Genomic DNA, 23,780 nt, shown 5'->3' with positions numbered 1-23,780 from the left:
AGAATTATTTAGAAAGCCTAACATTGAGTCTGCAACATAGAATGGACCATTTTAATATGAAATTAATATATTTCATAAAATGGTCATAAAGGATATTTTGGTTACGTCATAAAAAAAGGTTAAAAAAATAAGTAAGTTTCTTTCTTAATTGTAAAAAAAAACATTTTTTCAATGTGGCCAAAATATATTCAATATTATATTCTATAATTTAACAATAAGATATTTGGTCATATATATACAGATATATTATTAATCGTCGTTATCTCTCTCATCTATTACAAAGAATTCAAGTATCTCTACAAGCAGCACTTTAAAGTAACCCTGTAAATTTTTTCGTCGTTTACTCTATAAGAATTTCTTTGTAAATTTCAAAATGCCTATTTATTTAATATGATAATGTGAAATTTTCATTCAAATTCAAATAAAATTTTCATCAGCCCAAGTAATACTAAAAACTTACCAAAATCTTCACAATATTAACTTTTAAAATCCATACTTATATAAAAGAATGTAAACATTAAGTCCAATACTCTTATTATAATTTTTTTGTTGTAAATTCGTGAACATTAAAAGAAGTCCGTCGAGATGATAATATGTGTAATATAAATTTTCTGTCACTTAAAATATTAGTATAGCAACAGTTAGTATCCCAAACTTCTGTACGAATACACTTGAATTTATTGAGTAATAAAAATAAACCAATTGATAAGCTAGCTCAATAATTTAAATTGACTTGATTGAATTTATAAATTAAAGTCATTTATATATATTTTCATATTATTATTATGTTGAAATACGAATCGAAAGCCTCCCAGCTAAGGAATTATAGTACTGTGTTTCAATTGTATTGTATTTATGATTAGGATATTTGATACAACCCTGAACTTAATACACTCGTACACATCCCTAATAGAAAATAAATTATAGAAGCAGTTTTCATTATTGATCTGTCAAAAAATATATTTAAGGTAGGAAATAAACTTGAATCTTATTTTCGAACTATAAACTTCGGTGATACAAAAAATGTATACAACGAATATTTTTTTTATTAGTACTGAAGTAAAATTTAAATCATTGCTATCCAATAAACCTGTATCATTCAAAGGTTGTATGAATAAATGATTTCTATTATAATAAAGATCAAATATATACATTATTTGTACTATTGATAAAATCTCTACTGAAAATTTGTCAGATGTTAATTAATTCGTGATTATTACAGACTCCAAAAGGACAAATTTAATTACGGCCCTTATAAAGTTTACAAGTTTGCATTAAAACTATGATCGTGTCAAGTTAGAGCGGAGGAACGCCTTGGGGCGGGATTGGGCGGGGCGCTGGCCTATATAAGGCTTGCAAGCCTGAAAACTTTTGTTATTGTATGCGTGCTATCATATCAGTTCCAGTGACACAGTCTCTATTCCAACAGCGACACTTTCCCGCTCCGCAACTTCACGCCTGTCAGGTAAGTTGCTTTGTAAAACTTTTTGGTCCACCACCTGGAAAAATATTCATGAAAAATGTTTCGAATGAAACAACTGCGATAACATATTACAAGGGGCATATAATGAATAACATTAGGAAGGTTATTTTTTTCGCAAAGAACGAGTTTTATGATGAAAGTCACTCAAGTAACGCTAATATCTATAGCCAAATAAATTTCCAAATTAAATTCCAATTAAATAAATTTGTAATCAATAATTGAAAGTTCTGGTTCCCATGTTTTCATTTAATATCAAGACATGATATTTATTATTAAAATTATTTAAAAAATATTTTTATTTACAGAATTTAAAAATGTGTAAATAATGTTTTAATTAAATTTAAACTAAAGATTTCCATAAATAAATTTATGATAAAAATTTAATAATTATTATTTGTTGGTTATAAAATCATATTTTTATTTATTTTTTGTCTTGAAAAATAAATAAAATGTCAAATTATTATATTACATTTATTTAAAAAAAATTGTGTGGGTTTCGAAGTTTTACATAAGTTATTACGTAACATGAGATGTACTAACACTATATGTTAAGATTAATTTAGTAGTAATAATATATTTTTATTTTATTTCGATGAAGTCGGCCAAGAACCTCTAAAAATATTGAAGATCACTTTAACTAAATTATAACCGTTTCAAAAAATACATACTTATCAAATAACGATAATAAAGAAATAAATACGCTCCTACTGATAATTTCTCATCCCTAAATTTACGAGACACAAAATTTTCTGTTCTGATTTATACAAAAACCGGTTTCGTGATGGCTTTCTAGTAAATTAACTTGTTATAGCCACTTAATTACTCCAAATGATAACAAAATGGCTATAATCACGCAAAAAAACCGCCCTCAGACCATTGGCTCGGTCATATGAGTATATCATCTCATCTCCTAACTCACTTTGGGCGCGACCGTAATGCTCTTGCCAGTTGTTTATGTTTAAAGTCAAAACATTTGCCATTTCAAATTTCATTGTACAAAATTGCGTTAAGGTAACTTTGTTGTCACACAAAAATTGCTTTGGAATAATTGGATGACGGTGTTTTTGAACGTTAGATTTCAAGATTAAGTTTTTATAACTACACAATAACATACAGTCATTGCATTTAATATATTTAATATGTAACGATATCTGCTTGATAACGATTAAGAATTTTTACAGCTTTTTGAATGAATTTTCAAGAATATATTTGTTGTAAAATTGCGTTAAACATTTTTTAAATATCAATACTAGTGTAGAATGCCAAATATAACGGGAAAAAATATTCTGTCTTCATAAAATATAAAGCTCAATTTTTAACGGCAATAGAGGGAAATATGAAATGTATTGACAAAACAGTGTATAATGTAACAAATAAGGTTTGAAAAAATTAAAAAATCCCTGGACGGTTTTTATGAATAAGTACATTTTATTTTTTAAAAAGGGAATTAATTAATTAGATCTTATATAAAATCAATTTAATATCGGAGATAGATCAATTAAGAAATTCAATGGTTTAGTAAAACCTTCCTTTTGAGATTTTGTTATAATAAATTTATTTAGAAAAATATAATTCCATACAACGTATAGCAAAATCTTAAATATAATGAGATCTAAGACTGTCGCGAGTATTAGTAAATACGAAAGAAAGGCCTATATTAAGAGATTTCAGTTTTCAAGCTATTTTTAATTTTATTTTAATAAATATAAAGATCGCGATTGAGTTTTTGATAGCAAAAATCAAAATAAAGAACAATGTGCGTTATATCAAATTAGTATAATTAATATTAAGAGATATGAATATCTATAAAATGAAGTCTGTTTTACAACGGTTGTATAATACTATTAAATGTTTATTTATACATATATTATTAAAATATAATAACTTACATATCTTTTTTAAACTTATTTCTTATAACATCCCATACTATGAAATTCTTAATGAAATACAAAAATTTTAACTTCGTTCATTTATGTTTTTAACATACACGACACGATAGCTTAATTTAAAAAGTGACTGGAACTTGATATTCCGGAGGTTGTAGATTCAAATCCTGCTCGTGTCGATGAATTTTTTATTTTATTTTTTATATATATTTCTCTAACTCTGGTCCTGAAAATTTGTTACTGGTAGAATTATTATTTTTAATGATTGTTATTTTTTATAAACCTCTGGATATAGTACCTATATATGTATATTAGTATCAGCAGAACTATTCAAGTCATTTCTTTGGGTCATGGATTAACCAACCAACTAATAAATTCTTCAATTTGAGAGTTTAACTAATTATTACCTTTCAACCAAAACTCATTATGGTTTATCATTTTTTAATAAATTTTTTCATGAACGTATTTCAAGCTAACGTGTCGCTGATAAATATCAGATTTTTCTAATAGCTTTTGTCTTCCTTTCGTTTTTGAAAGGAAATTTCCCTGCTTCTTATTTTAAATTCTTTACGAAAACATTTCTTTGAGTATATACATCTTTCATCAACACTATGAATATGCGTACACCATAAGCAGAAATATTTAAACAATTTAGGGGCTAACACAAATTAAATTTAACCCAACGCTGAATTTCTAAGCTGTTAAGCCGTTAGATGACTTACTTTGGTCACAATTAAAATGTACAAATAAAACTAGAATTTTCTTTACTTTGCGGCAACCGAAACTTCGGGAATATGTAGGTTTAAAATAATAAAAAAACGCATAATATACCCGACGAAACTTAGATTTCATTGAAATCTATGTATTCTTTAAAATTACATTCTTAGAAAGTGGAACATTATAAAGAAATTTAATATTTTTTAATGATAATGTGTTACAGTCAATTAAATTTTAAATTAAAAAATATACAGTTAAAAATGTCATTGACAGGAGCAGGATTTGAGTCCACAACCTCCGAAATGTTGCGTTTCAGTAGCTTTAGCAATTAAGCTATTGTGTCTTCATTGATTGACATTCCGGAGTTTGTCTTGTTGGCGTAAATGAACTTTTTATTTTCTATTTAGAAATTACAATTTAAACATTAGTTGAAAATTGCTTTTATGCTTAAAACATTATTGCAGGAAGTATATAAGTTTGATATCAGAATATAAATTTTATATGTATTTTTTTTAATAACATTATAAAAATTCTTAAAAGCTTTCCATTTTATTATAATGTATAAAATAAGGAAGATCTTGTAACACGAACTTATTAGAACATGATAAATTACTTTAAAAGAAAGCGATATCACAAGGGAATTAGGACGAAAATATATTTTGACTTGCTCTAAAATATAAATTATTCAAATGTGAGGTTCCCTAATTATATATAATTCAGATAGAAGCCTTAGGCTACGGCTAAGGCTCTAATGTACAGGTTCTCCATACTGAATAAACCCTATAAAACAAATATTAAACTTATTAAATCAATAATAAAGTCAAAAACAAATAGTTACAGTCACTTCATCTACGTCAGGAGTAAATGTCAAACTTCAATAGATGTGTTTGCGCTACAATTGAAAGCACTCGCTACGTATTGATGCCTACGAGTCTACGCCGCTACGCCGTAACTGACATACCTATAATAATAAAGGTCAATAGTAGCGTAATCACATTTAATAATATTATAATTAAATAAATAATATGTAAAAAATATTTCATTTATATTTTCATTAAACTTGTATTAATTATCAAGTTCTGAATGTATCTATATACATATATTTTATTAAATCATCACGTATATAACCCACTTGACATCACAGTTAACGATGAAAATTAGATTTTCTATAACAAATTTTATTTAAGGCCGTCGTCTTCCTCGAGTCTGCCTCCCCGTGAATCAAATAATGATCACACTGAATTTGGAATAATTCAATATTTCCGAATAACATCGAAATTTGAACGTTTCTAATTTGATAATTATGAATTACATCAGATATCCTTTATAGACGTCGTAATAGTATTAAATTTTAGGACGCTTTTACTTTACAAATGCCATTAACATTTTTATTGTCACATAATGTCAGTCTAACTCCAGCTTTCGGCTAAGTTTTGTAAGAATAAATTTAGTTTTCAATCTGTAAAGTAATCTATGTCCAAATAATATGTAACTGACCTTTACAATTTCATTTAATTTTTAATATGTTGCCGTTTATATAAACTTGCCCGCTTGCTGTATTTTCGTCACGGTTCATTAGTCGTGTTGCCTTTATGACCTTTTGCAATCCAGACGATTCCTAGCAAATACATCGCCGTGTATAATTATGTTCAGAAGTATTTTAGACAAACAATATTCACTGTATATTTCCTAGTGTTTGAAGCAAGTTTGGTAAAATTTTTTGGTAGTTTTTTCATCTGCATTTAAAGACACGATTATAATTTGTGGCTGATTTATAATAAATAGCATTTTGTTTTCATTGTAATCAGACTTGTCTTACTTTGGTTTCACTATTGATATTAGATGTAAATTTTAATATTTTTTATTTAATAATTGTCATATATTTCTTAAAAAAGCAATATAGTTGGGTATTTTAACTGTATAATGATAGTAAGCTATAATAAAGATATAGTATTTGTCTTAAAGACCCTGTTTACGAGACAGTAACATGTTTTATACATAAAAAACACAAAATTCACGAGGCAACATAATCAAGCTGCGAGAAAAACTCATATATTATTTTATATTAGAAACTTTTTATACTTCATAAAAATCTATTCATACTCAGACAATACGATGACGTTAAGATATCCCAATTCTGTTAAGCTGAGTGTAATAGTACAAGTGTTATATAATGTGAGAGGTTTATGTATTTTTTTTAAATAAACATACGAAAAAAATTATGTACATAAGACAAGCCTTATTCTACTTAGAGTAAAGAGTTGTATCTTGTGATCATAAAATAGATTTTTACGATGGAATTATGCGTTTTGTTACCGACCGGACGCTCATAAAGTTATTTTACTATTTCAATGACGCAGACCGCATCTGAATATGCACTTAGAAAGCATCAACGGAACGACGTCTGTAGTTTTTTTTATTATTATCCTTAAAATGCGCCGTAACACTAACCTGGGACACGGAACATTAATTTTCTCCTAAAGTAACAATCTGTTTGAAATTTTTGAATGCGTAAGATGGCACTTAAATGTGGTAACTGAAACATAATAAGTTTAGGGAACATAGAAAAACACACAAAAAAAAATAGTTACAAGCTAATAGTAACATTGTTTAGAATTAATTTCGAGATGTTATTATATATATTTGTTTAGATTGATAAAACTTGTTAGGGATTGAGTTGGTATTATATAAAACAATTAAAAGTTTTGACTTCTATCTTACAGCTTTGTTTATTTTATTCCGTTTCCCCTTTTTCTTAATCTTTATAACGAGGAAAATACTCTTTAAAGTTGTTACGTAAATATTTAATTAATTGATTATATTGACGGCGTTACTTATTTTCAATTAGTTATTTAATTTGTTAATTAATTTTTCATGTTCAGTCTGTGATTTTATCCATGGCTGATTTTACTTGCTTTTAATTACGAAATTATTAGGTATATCTTAAATTAAGGAATCAAAAGATATTAAGAACTAGCGAGCTTTATAAATAAAGTTCAAATTATAAACGCTAAGGCTGTCGTGAGATAAATCCTTTTCAAATTAAAAGGTGTAATTTAAAATACACAAAGGTTCGCCCACACCTCTGAATAAATTTGAAATTTTTAGTTGGCTGTTCCTAATTCACGTAATTATGTCATGTCTTATCTTTGACAATAACGAGTAACAATGAATTTTTAAATTGCGAATTGTAGTTTAAAAGAGAAACAGTTGAATGAAAAAATGTAGATTGTAATTATAGCAACAGACAGAACCTACTACAAAACTTAACAGAATGCTTCTTCATGCATCTAATAACAATTTGCATATAATTTTTTCGAGACATTCATATTTTTTTATGCTATACCATCACTATTTTATTCTTTGGATATCTTTTCAATTAATGAAGGAAATAGAATTGGTTACCTTGTATGACAGAAGAGATCGCATATTTTAAAACCAACCTATCTAGGTACAAAACTTACATATTTCTAAATATTGTTGATTATGACTAGTTTCATTTAAGGAAATTAGTAAAAGAATTGTGGTTATATTTTTCAAACGACATGGACTGTATTTAATGTAATTATAGCTAAATCTGTTGAATGTCCAAGTGAAACGAACCAGTGATCGATTTGTGGTGTTGAATGGATTGCATGCGGCCACAACTGCTGCAATCTCACGTCGCTCTGTCACAAAGACGCCTGTCACATTTGTAGCTATAATTACGAACAGATTGATTGCTCACGGCATGTTTTCTATTTGTACTGAATAGATTTTGAAACTCCTATTAATTTATTCATCATTAACCGTTCGGATCTCGGCCTACTTGAAGATGGTAATATGTTAATCATCTAAATATGGATGATATCTCGGTGCGTTTTTTATCCAATCCACAATTGAAGCCTTCATAATTATTAAACATCAAATATTTTCCAACTTCCAACCATTTAAATTGCCACTTGGTTCTATTCACTTACTACGTTTGAATCCAGTTAAAGATAAAATATTATAAATTTTGATATAGAAATTGATATTCGAACAGATACGAATACGCTCAAAACAATTCCTCTCTGAGAAAATTTAAGTCCTAAATAATTCAACAAAGAAACTATGAGTAATATGACCACACTAAATGGATAACGTTTTTATATCCGCTTATAGCGGGGTGGCACGTTTAGCCACTCAGTAACTTGTTACAATCTGATATTTAAACGATATAATTAAATTAGTTAACTGAACTTAACTTTCAATTATATTTATTCTTGCAAACTAATTACTACTAGATATTTAAATTTAAACACAAACTTCTGCTAGGTCTCGGTGTTTAAAATTATAATAAGTAATTTATTAAAAAAAATAAATAAAAATAAATATCATCTTCCCTTCCAAACGTTAATTTATATATTTTTTATATTATTTAAAGTTCTGTCAAACAATTTATTCAAACAGTTAGATTTCAATTTTAATTTACTCAAAAATAATAATGAGAAGAACGTCGAGCTTGTAAGAGTTTTAACAGAATAATATTTGTATATGAATGATTCTAAATAACTTTTTGATGAAGATATTTTATCAAAGCGTTTTTGTTTGTACGATACTTCCAAGAGTTTGATGTCGGAGTGACGTGACTTGAAGAAAATTTAGAGGCCTATAATGTGATCGTTCAATTAAAAACTGTTTGTGCGTCCTTTATTAGGTAAGTGGTTTGTTATCATTGTCTTATTAATTTACATATCTCTTACACGATCACAAAGTTAACCGGGACTAAGTTTCTTGATACAAATTGTCTAGCAAGAAATAATAGCTATGCAGTTTCTTACAAAGTAAATCGAACGACTTAATCAACAAACTTCCATAGAGGAAAATGGTGTGCCTTATGAGAATCAACTAATGAAGTATGTTATAAAGTTAGTAAATTAAAAGCATTTTATACTAACTAAACCCTACTACTTCGTATCTTTAGTTTGAAAACTTCACTTTGACACAAAGAACTGAAAGGTCAAAATGATTCTACAGCTATGTCTGAAATGAGACAATGACACAGGTGACGACTCATTAGCGGCAATGTAATATTGAAACGGTACGGACAAAGAAGCTTCATTTTAAATTACACTTTACATAGAATATTATATTTTCTCGGTTGCAAATAAATCATATATATAGTATATAGATATTTTTCGTTCTTTATATTTTATAATTAGTAAATACTATTATAATTTAACATCGAATAGCAACACGAACGGTAGTAATCATGTTTTTAAAAATACGTGTATCTTACGTATTAAATGTCATATTTTTTGCCTTATCTCTCTTTACGATGGCCAGCTCATGAATACGTCGCCAATCAAAAAATACATAGGCCTTTTTCATTTATCATTTCTAGGTGTCCAATTTACCTTTCATGAGAAAGTTTAATTTATGTAGGACCGGTTTATTCAATTATAAATAGACGGAGTTGGTTTTGTATTGTAAAAGGTGAAGATAAATAGTACTCAGAGGTCTTCAAAACATTGTCTTATTTAGTGGTAATATACGCATACAATTTCTTTTTCTTTAAAAACCGTGGGAAAAAATGTTGATATTAAAGTTTCAGCCAAAATGAGGTGAAACTTTTTCTGTATCCAAAAAGATATTAAGAATTTTTTTAACACTTTACAATAAATAAGAGTTTATCTAAACTAAACCCCAGAATAAAAACAAAGGTGAAAAATACAAGAATAGTATAGGGAGATGGTAGCAATAAAACACACGTGCCCATAAACCAGAGCTGTTCCGACAAATTGGCTCGTCTGCGGCTAATCAAAGAACTCACACGTTACCCTCAGCTAATTGAGTACACTGATGAAAGAGAGTAATATCGTTATCATATTATGTCTTCACTTGATTTGTAGACGTCAATCTAATTTATGAAGATGCTGTTCGTATAATTAATATCACACACAGACTTTTCACATTACTAGTTCAAGGGTACCAATAGTCTAAAAGTCTTAGTGTAATAATTCCTTCCATTGAATTAAATCCATTATTTTTTTATATATAATACTCTCGTTAATTCATAAAAGTGTTTTGGCAAACATTGGGAATGTGTTGACAGCAAAATAGATATGAAACCATGTGCTAATTATTTCTTGGATAAATTTCATTATGTGAGCTTTAAGATTGACTCACTCATGATCAATTTAGGTTCCCGTGCCAACAAACATGATCATAAGTGAGAAGAAGTGGTCATTATACAATACGATAGAGTTAAAGAGCTTATAGACATCATATTTTGATACGATATCCCTTTTCAAATATCCTCATATCATCCGTAACTAGTTACATGTGAACTCGGTGACCCAAATAATAACAGCACAAATACGGTTCAAATTCTGTCACTGAAAGCTTATTCAGGTCGCGAAGCGTGAGATGTAATCCATACATCCAATATAGATAGATGGATACGGTTTTGTTTATCCTCATAAAAAACTCATTCAAACGTTACTAATGATTTTTCGATTTAAAAAAGAAGCCGATAAACATCATTCATATGACATTTATTAATGACTTTTTGGAAGATAATTAGCAATAAGAATATATATCGTGTCTCCTCCATTCTACACGACACTGGAAGAATATACTGTGCACGTCTTTGCACGGATGAAGGCCATATTTAAAACAACCTAACCTAAGAACATATATATATAGTGCATGAGAGTACGTTTTTCCCATATTATGTGTTTTTTTAATTATTTTCTAATTACATAATCTCTAAGTTTCGTTTAGGAGGTAAGAAGTAGATAATATAGAATATATTATTATATTTAGATATCAATACGTACAAATGTCTATAGAAAAGTACTCCTTACGAGCTAAGGTAAAGCGTTATGCTATTCGGTTCCATATTTAGCCTGGAATTAGATCTTATATATTTGAAGTGAAATCAATAAATATACCCAGTTCTACAAGTGACACAATGGAAAGAAAGTTTGCGATGGTGCAGACTGGAACAGTGATGTGAAAAGAAAGTTGAAGTGAGCTATTATGAATGTTTGGTTAAGGCTCGCTCGGTAAACACTAGCCTACCGCTCACAATAGAGCCATTCAACGTTATAAGGGCACGCTAGAAATATATTGTGTAGACTTATCTATTACGTACTTGTAGATTGTAAAGCGGCGTCCTTTATATATAATGCCTTATTTTCATATTTAATATATTTGTAAAAAATATTACTGATACCATTTGTAAAGCTATATGGCTAAAGTTTTGTTTTATCTTAATACTATATGCTTTCGACCACTAGGATCTTACATTCTTTTGATTGATATATATCTTGATGACGATTATTTCTTGACATAATCATTTAATATTTGTTTTATTTCTTCGACAAATAAAAGTGCTATATAAATATTAAATATATTTTTGTTTTCTTTACAATCATTATTATAACGTTTGTTATACTATGACACATAATAAATCTCGTAATGTTCTGGAATTTAGTTTTTAAATTCGTAGGAGTAAGAATAATCATTCACTCTGCAGAATATCAGAGTTTATACTTAATACATATTAATGTATGTTTCGTTAGTTTTAAAAACTTTATAATTTTGATGTACATGTAGCCATATCATATACGAAACGTAACAGCGACTTTAATATGATAATTTCCTAAATTATTAATAATTTACATATATTTATTTGATCTTAACTTTCGTAATGAAAAAATATTTTATAAAAATGCTTTATTTCGCTCATTTATGTCAGTCATTACCCGCCTCTGTTTCTGTATTTTTCTACATTCCGCTTAACACTTTTATTTGAAATGTGAAATTATATTACTGAAAGATTTTACTCAAACTAAGGGGTTAGATAGGGGCGCTTTAAACCTACACCTGGGTCGCAAGTCCCAGACACTGTTGAAGCTCCTCTCCCTGCAACGCGATAGACCCGGCACCCGCACGGTGAATCCATTGAATGCTAAGAGGTTTCGTCTCTAATCGAATTTATTTTCCTTGTAAATCAATTCAAAAGTCGAACGAAGAAAAAGCTTTTGCTAAAAAAATATATAAGTAAATATAAAAATGTCAGTGATATACTTGAAAACTACATTTAATTTATACTTAATAGATTTATTTTTATGTTTCTGATGTCATTTTAGTTATAATAAAGCAATATCATAATGGTCAAGCCAGACACGTTGAAGTGATTAATGTACGCTTCAAGACGTTGCACTGGAAATTGATTATCTTAATAAGATAGAGACAACCTCCAACACTAACTCTGTTAATATAATTCAAGGCTCGTGTAGGCTATGATTGACTTACCATAATTATGTAATCCTCGTTAGTACTTGTACAAGTCTTATATGAATTTAAAGAAAATGCTATGGCATAAATAAAAAAGACAAATAACTTGTATGGCAGATCCTAACTATAAATTTAGTTTCACAAACGAAACCATGATTAGCTATTTTATTAACATAATATTGGCAAAACCATAAGCAGTAATACTTTTGATTACGCAACTACATTTCTATATAATTCCACACTTTTTTTCCCTCGCTTGTTATGTACGTAGAAAGGATTTAAAGAAAAATAATACCAATTAATTCAAATGAAAATGTTAGGGAATTATTACTAGTTTTAATCTCAAATTAAACCACATATATTCATTGCTTCATTTGGCGTCATATTTTAGTTCCCATGATTAATGCAAACTCAGACACGGACTAATCCCTTCTCTGTTGGAGAGTAAAAATATTGTATGAAGTTTTTACAAGACAACAAATGATGCTCAATTAATTATTTTCAGTCATTTATATTATGTCATATCAGTTCATTTTAAACGTAGTATTTAGTGATAGTTGGTATGCGTGTTTATCACAGGTTGCGGACGTCACAGAACAGTTCATGTCTTTTGAATATTCATGAGAACTGAACGAATTCTGTTGGGTTATTCCAATATTGAGTTAACGGAATCAAAGTTAAATTACGTATCTATTTCACGGAACTCACAATGGATAGAAATTTTGAGATGGTATTAAACAATTATAATTCGTAGAAGTTTCAACAAACAATTTTATCAGTACAAGTTTATATTCTGACAATTATGTTACAAAATTGGTGCAATTGTTTTCAGTTCAATACATAAAGACTTCGTTTTGTTGACAGAGACCTGTGTAAAACATGCGTGTAATTAGAGACAACAAATTAAATTGAAATAAGTTAAAATACTTTTAATACCGAGGCATCTTTTGCGGTAATTAAATGAAAAATGATAGTTTTGTTCTCAAGTTAAAACTAGTTTAAAGGATGTATAAAACGATTAATGGGACAATGATTATGGAAAGAAAATAATTATTATTAAACATATTTTACCATTTTTGTTATATCTTTATAATCAAATTACTTTCATTATTTTCATGAATCTTGTCATTGAATTTCAAACTGTTACTTACTGAAAATATCAAGACGTAATAATAGCAATAGCAATTTAGCGAGGGACGGAGACCTTTTCATACTTCCTCTTCGAAAAAAATTTCAAAAACTGTTAGTCGACTAATAAAAAGTGTACTTTTTGAAAGTTTTCGTCCGTGCCGGCGATGTTTAGAAACTTCACAATTAAAATTCAGTACTCCAATCAGAAATCAATTTCAAAATTTTAAAACTAATTTCGCAAGCTGAATACGGTTAACGAATTATGTTATACATAAATATATATTGTTTCAACAACGTCCTACTTTCTTGAACGTATTTCGTGATCCTCATTTATTCAAAACGCATATTACCTTGCTATTGACAGTAAAAATTTTGGAGTCTGGCGTAGCATTATGAGAGTAAAAACTAAATTTCCCCAGGAGCATGGATTATTCATATAACGTAAAAAGCTGAGAGCGTGCGGGGAGCTGTGATCGGAGTTAATGAGAAACAACTTGTTGCCGTTTTTATTGCCCGGATTTGATAATCGTTCTACAAAAATGTTATTCATAAGTTGTAATTTTTGTTAAGCATAAAATATTTCAATAAATTACATATCGTTTATAGCAAAATATACTTTAGAATTTGTTTTTACAATCATGAAGGTTATATTTTTTTGCCGAGAAACACGGAGTGACTTATCTGACGAACTTCGAATGAGGCGTTATTATTTTTTCATACACTAAAATGAAATTAACCTCGATTTAGTGCCGGAGTTAAATCTATTTCACAAATTGATCTTAAACGAGACTAAAATTAGATTAAGGAAACCCTCATTTGAATTACTGCCCCCAAAAACATCCCTCAGAGCAACAAAGTATCCACCGTAATCAAGACGAAAGAATTTACTGGACAAGACATAATATTTTTAATAGCAAACTCCTTAATGACATCACAAAGTTACAGATTCAACAACCAAATGATCAAACCGTTAAAATTTAATTACCCGAATTAAAACGGCTCTCGAATTATAAAGTCTTTTATGAATACATTTTTCTAAATATTACGGATTCTTATAATTCTTTAATATGAAATATCAATATTTAATAAGATTACAAGTCACGTCCTGTCTCCTCTAAGTCTATAGATACATTAACAAGATTTTCTGTGATGCTGTTAGGAAAATTTCATTTGAGATAACCGACGAGATGTGGCTCCTAAGAACAATAAAGTCGTACGAAGCCAGCTCTTGGATGTATTTTCAAAACTATGGTTACACTTTCGTGGGAGTGTAAATGCATAGTGTAATTTGATTACACTAAAGCAGTAGAATCAAAGCTAGAACAAGCTTACATGTTTATTAATCACATTAACGATATTTCAGTGGCTTAAACAGTTCGGGCATAAAAAAATTGTTGCATATAACGTATGTAGGTGTAATTTACTCTTCAAATATAGATATATTAGATCGTGATAAATATCAAAATACTTTGTTTCACTTAAATTCAATATATAATCGATTGAAACAAAAAATACTTCATATATATATGTTCGATGTTTAACAGCAATGATTTAAAGATTTTTTTTTAAGGAAAAAATGTAGGTATAGTGAACACTAAATATATTTTAAAGTAACACTTAAATTTAGTAGACTAAGTTAACAGTACCTATTAGACGAATATAAGTATAGTAATATTTGTAAATAATATCGGCACAATAAAATCTACATTAAATATAAAAATATATAGCCACAGGAAATTAAAAAAGATTACACAAATTACATAATGAAAATACCTATCAACTTAGTATTTAATTTGAAATTATATAAAAGTTGTAAAATTATTTAACATTTTATAACTGGCATACAAAACTCTGTTAGAAGTTATATAAATCAATCAAAAGTTTAAGCTAACGATATTTCATAATTAATCTTCATTTCTCTAGTTAACCCTAACATTCATTTGTATAACTTTATTGAATGTTTATAAAATTTAAGCAAAGGGTTTCACAAGCTTGGAAAATGAAATAAATCATCTTTTCATAGTTAAATACGTATTGGCTTAACACAGCCTGGTTATAGACAGTGACTGCTTTGATTTCTAAAATTATTTAATGGAATGAAGAGCTAATCCAATACCTACTGAAGCTTTGATCTTTGAATTTATTCTTGAACACCACTTACCTGCGTATTACTTGTGGTGTAGCTAAGATATAAATCAGTCTGTAGGTAGCACCAAATCATTAATGTTAGAACATTTTGGTCGTGATTTATCTGATAACATTAAAATTCCGGTAGAGCCTAGTAAAATATGACTTTCAATTACTTGGGTCTGATAGACAAAATTATTAGGGCCCACTTGACTACTTTCTGTCACAATTGTCGGAAAATTTCATGTTTTTTTTTTAAATTCGCTGTTATTTTCCCTTCGGTTTAGTATGGCGTTTTATAAAAGTATCACACGTAAAAGCGTTACTATTCTGAGAGTGCAACGTCTGCGATTCTACCTTGAGTGATGTATTTCGTACGACACTATGTTACACGAATTTACGTGATAAATATATATCCATCTGATCGTGTCACTTCCATTTCTGTTTTAGAAAATCTTTTTGCATGAATAAAGTTTTTATTTTCCGTAATATATATATATATATATACCATACCAAGCTTTATTATTTTAAAAAATACCTTCTGACTTAACAGTGACACAGAATGAAAAATATTTATTACAGAATACGGGAAGTGTTTCAGTAACATTTTATACCTTTAAATATTTTATATAAAAAATTATAAAATTGCAGTTTTGCATATATTTATATAATCATCATGTTTATATTTTTAAGAAAGAATTTGTTAACATACAAACGTCATTATACTGAAATAAAATAAAATAAAATCACATTAACGATTATTGTAATTAATGCTAAATAATTCTACAATAATTTCAAAGAAGACAACTTTCGTAATATCCTGTTTTTGATTTCTTCAGTTCAATTGATCAACTTTGCTTTATTCAACTAAGATGACATTATTAAATTAGCCGCCCTTGTCCTCAAGGAACTAATTAAACTTATACAACCATACAAAGTTGATAACAGTTCTGTGATATTGACGCATGCTTGGAAGAATCGGGATTTTATTATATATATATATAATTTGTTATTTTTATGACATCATAAATAAAGAGGATAATAAATAAATTCAACAGTCTATCGAGTAAACAGAATAGCCCAGAGCGAATTCTTTTCACTGGAACTCTCGTGTTACAATTGTATTTTTAATTCAAATAATATTTCGCAATGGAAACTATTTAAAATTATGCTATGATTTTAAAATGGAACTCCGTATATTTTTGTATGGTATGGATAACTTTTTGCATCTCATTGAATTGTTGTAAACTTTCAGTTCTTTGTTACTTTCATAAGTAATTTATTGAAGTATTGTAAAAAAATTTGCAAATTTTAAAATTTTATATTGTATAAAGCGCACCCTCAATGTCCATAGTACCGTTAATATTTTTCACCGTCGAAGTTGTTCTTCTACACAAGACAATATATTTTAGATTTATATTTAGCTTAGAGATTATCAAATTTTGTTACAAATTTTATATTGTCTATAAACAAATCTCGATGATAAACATAGTCTGAAACAATTAATCCTAAGTATGACATATAAGTAATATCATGTTGTGATAGACGTGTAATGTAAAATATATAAAAATAAATCAAATTTTTAACTGGTATAAACTTAAAATTTTGTGTAAAGTATAAGTGTACAATGTACAGGTATCACGTGAGTCGCGTCGACAACCAATTTGCCGGTTCGCGGATCAAAGACTAGTTCACCCTTCATGCTAGCCGTATAGATATCACAACAAACTATATGAATTATATTGACCTTCGTACATAGAGAAAATTACTTGTTGTCTAACGTTTTAAAAGCTTAAATAGTCAATAATCTTTTATATTATGAAATTTTATTAGGGAAATTTAAATGAAGGAAGGCATTGGATAGAAGTTTGCAATTAATTGTAAAGAGGAGCGAATTAATATATATCAGTTATTGTGACAAAGTTGGATATAAAATTAGCAACGTTTTGGATATATTTTGTAAAGATTATTTCAGATTCCTTGAAGATTTATACATGACTGATATTATCCTATTTATTAAATAAACGAGATATTGCGAACTCATATTTAAATATAAACTGGTACTACATATGTAATTCAGAGAATTTAACCAATTTAGGTTCAGATTCCAATATAATTGGTAAATAATTTTACAATTCAGATCAGAATAAAAATATATCGAGACGCAGATAAATAGCGTTCATTAAATATAAATATATATACTGATATATATTTTAGATATAAAGAATATATTCTCAAATAAGAATTTGGAGTAACACTTCATGTTCAACTAAAATATAACGACATTGAAATTTTTGAAACGTTTGACATACACTTTGATTTCACGGAAATAGCTTTCGAAAGTATCGTAAAGATTGAACGTCCGATGAAAACATGAGCAGACGAATAATAGGAGCAGAAAATATGAAAATAGCTTCCGGTGAAAATGACGACTGTTTAGTAACGAAATGAGAAACGTCACAGCTATGAGTTTGCGAGGGGTTCATGAGTAGTTTATGTAACTTAAAGATTAATAAAATAAAAAGATATGTACATTTTTATTTGGATTTCATTATTCGCGATGCTCAACTGTTTGGTAACTGATGTTAATTCAATTTATTTTTCCCTTCTAGAAATCTTCCTTACATATCGATATACGTCGTGACTAATTAAACCTACAACAAGTGGAAAACTTGTTGATTGCACGGAATATTTATAGTTTTCCTCTCTACTCGTGCTATAAAACATTGATTTTAGATACTGTTTCGATATTCGCAAATTGAGTTAGGGAATTCTTAACGTAAATAGGTTTAATAACAAGAATTAATTGTATATAAATACTTCGAATAGTTCTTACTGGGATGGATATCAGATAAACGATGACAAGAAGTTTCTAATTGGAGCGCATGAGCTTGTAAATTGGACTTCATATAATTTGTAGTTGTCTCGAACTAATGCATCTAAACTTTGACATTCTAGGAAAGTTGAGTCGATCAAACTTATATAGATGTAGGTAGCATCTGGGTAAAGGAACAATCAATGAATATAAAAACTAGAGAACTAGATATATTTGTGTCCAATAACTAGATTAGAATGAAATGTTGGAAGCGATAGAGATCGTGTCTTGTGACGTACCTACATAAAAATGTTATTTGTCACCTTTTAGCAAATTACTGTATCATTCCTCTACACTTAGGTTTCCGAACATTTTTATTTTATAATATAAAATAAATAACAAAGTTATGTAACTTTATATACTATCGTTGAAGAATTACGATTTTAATAAAAAAAATAATATTAAATAAGTTAACTAAAACTATTAAAGTTGTTGATATAAAGCTTTTGATATTTCATATGTTAATTTAATATTAAAGTTAATAACCGAAACGCGTGTGATATAGGGGCGTACCATGATAGGTGATAAGGGTGATTGATGACGTCACGAATGCGACGTCAGCGTGAAGCTACGTTATACCATCACCGCACATTGCTCAACTTGTTGAATTGCAGAAAATATGTTTTTATTATTCGTACCGCATAAATCATTTCATAGCAATTCATATAGAATAAATTGATTTAACTTATCATATAAAAAATAGATAATGCTGATAGGAGAAACGATGAAATAAATAATCACCTTTAAATATAACTTGCTAATTATGTTCGAGGCAAATTTTGTGAAATATGCTAACAATATATTTACAAATAATGAAGTATATTACGCGTTTGTTTTAATGACGTGAAGTAAAAATTATTCATTGCATTAGAAGAATTTTGCAAAAATTAAATTTTATCCAGATATCAATTTTAATAAAATAGTTTAGAAAACAATACGGCATATGAATAGTCATTTATTTGTAATAATCTGTCATAAATCGTAAGTAGGTAAGGATTCAAAAATGAATTAATTCAATAAATAAATCATTTTCTTTATTAATTTTTGAAAAGCACTCAGAAGTAACCTTATAATTAATTCCTTAAAGGACATCTGTTTTGTTACTAAAGAGATAATCAACGGAGAATATTTATAATACTAATACTTTAATATTAACTCTCAAACAGAATAAGAAATCAACGAACATTAAAGTGAACATTGCTAAATTACAACATCGTTTGTTTTGAAACAAACTTTGCCCCCATACAATTCTATGGATATCTTAATAAAATATCAAAGTTCAAACAACATCTTGAAGGAACAATTTCTATTTAGTTTTGATTTATTTAACGAGTATTCGATGATTCTACAACTTATTAAAGTGAAGTTGGTTACTTTGTATAGCTTTTTATTAATACATTGTTTATATTTCAGATATGTCCCGCAAAACAATGCTGGCGTTGGCGATCTACGGATTTGTAGTGTTGTGCATGCCCACGACATCCGCACAAACCGTTTATGACGGTAAGTTCTATTTAAATTTGTTAGAAATATTTATTGATATTAAAAATGTTAAATACTTTATGTCTACAATATCGAATATCTTTTAACGTTTTTTCGACGTATGTAAGTTTATCTTACAGTGAATTATAAAATGCTTGACTTCCTTCGTTATAACAACTTGCTATTTTTACAATTTCGTTGATACGTAGTCTCGTTACTGCCATATTTTTTTTATTTCTTTGAATATTCCCTGAATAATTATTTTTTATAACATTCTTATAAGTCATTGTGCTATTAAAAAAACATGATTAAATTTTAAAATCACTATTGGTTTACGGAATATGGAGACAATTATTTAATTTCATGTTATTACTTATTTATAGTTTTTCCCTATAATGAAATTTATTATTTACCTTATTTATTATGAGTTAATTTAAACATTATTTGTCTTACAAATATTTCTTTTTGATGCCCTACTCTAGCGTTTGAATGAAATAAATATTTTCTGATCCACATAGTTTATCGCTAAAAATTGTCACTTGAGTTTTTTTTGTATTTTTAATGACTCATAACATAGTTGATTTTACTGACAATATACATTTTGTTAAAGCCTTTTCATTGAGATTAACAATATGTGAACGTTTTTATATGCATGTCAAAAACACACATTTTTTGGCTTCACCGGCGACTAGTTGTGTGAATATTTTCTAAACAAAACACGAACTAAATAATTATTTTACAGTCACTGGACTTGACATTTTTTCTTAAAAAAGCTGCATGAAAACGAATTCTCAACTACTTATTATAAATACGTTAATAGCCTACATTTCTCATACTAGCAATAAAAAAAACATGCGACGAAAGACGAATCTTATTTCGTTAAAATTTAACGATATATCAAAATTATCATACATTACCATAAAGAGACCTCCTTCCCTGATTTCGATAGTAGAACGGCGCAAATACCCTCACTGTTAACTATTTTACTGGTAGTGTCAACGTCGCAAACTGGGTTAAACGCACTCTCATAAATCTAAACTACGCCTACGAGTCACGTATGGGAATAAATTGTATGGAAAAATAAACAAGGGGGCTTGTAACAAATGATTATATTAAAATAAGAGGACGCTTTTAATAATACGGAATTTTCAACACTATTTACTGTTGTTTTCTGTAAGCATATAAGATAATGTATTTTTTTATTGATATTCTCTCACATCCTTATCAATAGTTATTGAATATCACACAGCGCTTATTGTTCAATTAAATTTTTACATTTATTACATTTTATTTATACCAAATACACGAGTTGGGACTAGAAACGCAAAATCACCATGGAAATAAAAGTATAACACATACATCCTTTACAGTTAGTTACCTCATACTTAGTTAGAATTTAATTAGATTTTGATTGTTCTTCCACTGTTAAATATTTTTAATGTGTTTTATTATATATTAATGTTGCTTTTCCTTTACTTTGATGTTTATATTTTTAAATGATGCTGTAGTTATCATTAATACGATTAACGACGACTTGTTTGCCATCCGTTTAAACCATTTCCAACCCCCGACCCAAAAAGAGGGATGCTATATATCGACCTTATATATATAGCTTGTCGACAGTTCTTAGTTGTTTTCCAAAGTATTCTTAGGAATTCTTGGAGTGTGATTACTTAATTACGTGTGTCAAGCGAGTCAGTACAATAATTAAATATTAATAAATGCGTCGGAGTATTTTTTTTTCATTTTCTTTTCGTTACAGTTAGACAGCAATCGAAACATTATTTATACTGATATATTTTTGAAATTGATTCATCCCTTATAATAGTTAACTTATTCGCATACACCAATATATAAATAATTTATTGTTTAAGTTTCAATTAGGTGTTTGGTAAGCTTGTTACTTATACTGCAAGTATTGTGTCATCATTTTATGTGAAACGATGACGTATGAAACGAAATTCAACAATTAATTTACGTCATTTTCAATTGTGTCGTTTCTGAAATTGACATTTATGTATAAAATTGACATATGTATGCGATAGTAATAGGAGCATAACACTCACTAATTGGATCCGGCGGTTTAACGAAGTATTTGCATATTTTAATGTAATAACACAATGTTAACGAAGTACAAGCGGAGATGAATATGAATTTAAATAATTTAATATTTTATAATTGATGACACATAAACGTTAAAATTGTGTTCATATTAAAACGTTATTATTATATTAAAATCAGATTTTATTCCAGAATATTACAAGATTCTTTATAATTAAACATATTTAGAGAAAACCTCATTAATAACATCAATTTATAGTGTCTCAATAGTACTGAAAATCAATTAATTTATACATCAGTTCTATGGTCACATAGTAGACACAGAAAATTAAATAAATACAAATATTATAAATAAATCTGCTATATTTCTCCAATAAATATTAAAATAAAAAAATAATTTAAGAAGTGATGTTTTATAGATTTAAATATTTTCAGTAATAAAGTGTTATGAGGATCGTGACTACAAATATATTCATAATATTGAATGTTAACAATGGACCTCGCGAATTCAATAGCATTTCGTGAAGAGGTCACCCTCTTCACAAATCTTTTTCACAAACGTATAAATTGGACGTTGTAAACCTTACGTTTCTAAGATAATATTAAGCTAAATACCGCTAAGAATGTATAGAAGAAAAAAAGATTTGACTCTTTACTTATTCAATAATACCTGTATTTACAGTAAACTCTGGAGGACAAATCAGCATTATCAGTAATAATAATCTTATATTAGCCTTATTCAGTTTTTGTCATGAAATTGACTGAAGATTATATTAAAGCCAAATAGTTCTTTACTGCAAACTAACTTCAAAATTCACTAAAAAATTATAAGATTATTTAGTTATGCTGCTGTTTCTTGCCATATCTTCTTCCAACTCCAATACTATTTATACGTATCGGTAATAATAAAATCTCAAATCACCCTCGTCTACACAATAGTCCCTTACCTGACAACGGTCACCTCCTTATTTATGACTGCATTCCATACCCCAAAACATAAAAAATCAAAGTGAAATAAGTATCATCTATTTACTTTAAGCTATTTCTTAACTGAAATTGATATGTATGAGTTATTTGTTGAATATTATTAGTTATAAATGTTTTGTGATGTTTTACAACTATGCTTATATTGGTAAGTACCAATTCACTTAAAATAATTCAAACTATTGTTTACTACATCTCTATAATCGTATTGAATACACGAACAATATAATCATTGGTTTACCAAATTTCGTTTCATTTAAATCAATATTAACTATACATAATGATTCCCTGCGGTTATGCAGACACATTCATGTGCAGTGAATATAAACAAACATAATAATGACATTGTGATTATTGAGGTACAACCTATATATAAAGTTATGTACATATATTTATTTGTTTATTTAACAGGTAATGCGTTGGATAGTCGCAGCGGATGGGATGCCTTGGGCGGGTTGTACGCTCTACTCGCCCAGCATGACGCTCTTGATGGACACGCGCTGGCTCGCAAATCTGTTCGCTCGCCTTCCCGCCGCTTGCGCTTCGGACGTCGCTCAGACCCTGAGATGCCACCTCAAGCACCGGTAAACGCTCCACTTAACACAACTCGCTGCTAGTTAGGAAAAATGCTTTGATATAACGCTAGGAGCATGTCTGAAACTAAGTTTGCATTATTAATTAAATTAATTTATTTTCATATTCCACTCTAACTAATTTTCATGTTCGTAACAGTATCTCTGACTACAAATTTGTTTTATAGTAAGTA

General features: G+C 28.3%; 1 protein-coding gene and 1 long non-coding RNA gene across 4 annotated transcripts in view; one reads left to right on the top strand and one right to left on the bottom strand.

The window, feature by feature from the left end:
- Positions 1-1,391: 1,391 nt before the first annotated feature.
- Positions 1,392-23,780, top strand: part of LOC116766791 (short neuropeptide F-like) — a 25,559-nt gene continuing 3,170 nt past the window's right edge. Inside the window, exons 1-3 of the mRNA XM_032656894.2 lie at positions 1,392-1,465; positions 19,901-19,990; positions 23,426-23,598. Of these exons, the coding sequence (XP_032512785.1) occupies positions 19,903-19,990; positions 23,426-23,598 (261 nt within the window). The 5' untranslated portion in view covers positions 1,392-1,465; positions 19,901-19,902. The remainder of the gene's footprint in view (positions 1,466-19,900; positions 19,991-23,425; positions 23,599-23,780) is intronic.
- The window catches only part of LOC133318968 (uncharacterized), a 10,724-nt gene continuing 8,007 nt past the window's right edge, over positions 21,064-23,780 (bottom strand). For 2 of the 3 annotated variants that reach the window (XR_009752686.1, XR_009752685.1), the window contains one exon: positions 21,064-23,674. This is a non-coding gene — a long non-coding RNA (uncharacterized LOC133318968). The remainder of the gene's footprint in view (positions 23,675-23,780) is intronic. The other variant, XR_009752687.1, reaches the window with a different exon arrangement.

The sequence above is a fragment of the Danaus plexippus genome, chromosome 10, assembly GCF_018135715.1.
Source record: "Danaus plexippus chromosome 10, MEX_DaPlex, whole genome shotgun sequence".
Classification (NCBI taxonomy): domain Eukaryota; kingdom Metazoa; phylum Arthropoda; class Insecta; order Lepidoptera; family Nymphalidae; genus Danaus; species Danaus plexippus.
The sequence above is the reverse complement of the archived record's forward strand: the minus strand, read 5'-3'. Positions and strand labels throughout refer to the sequence as shown.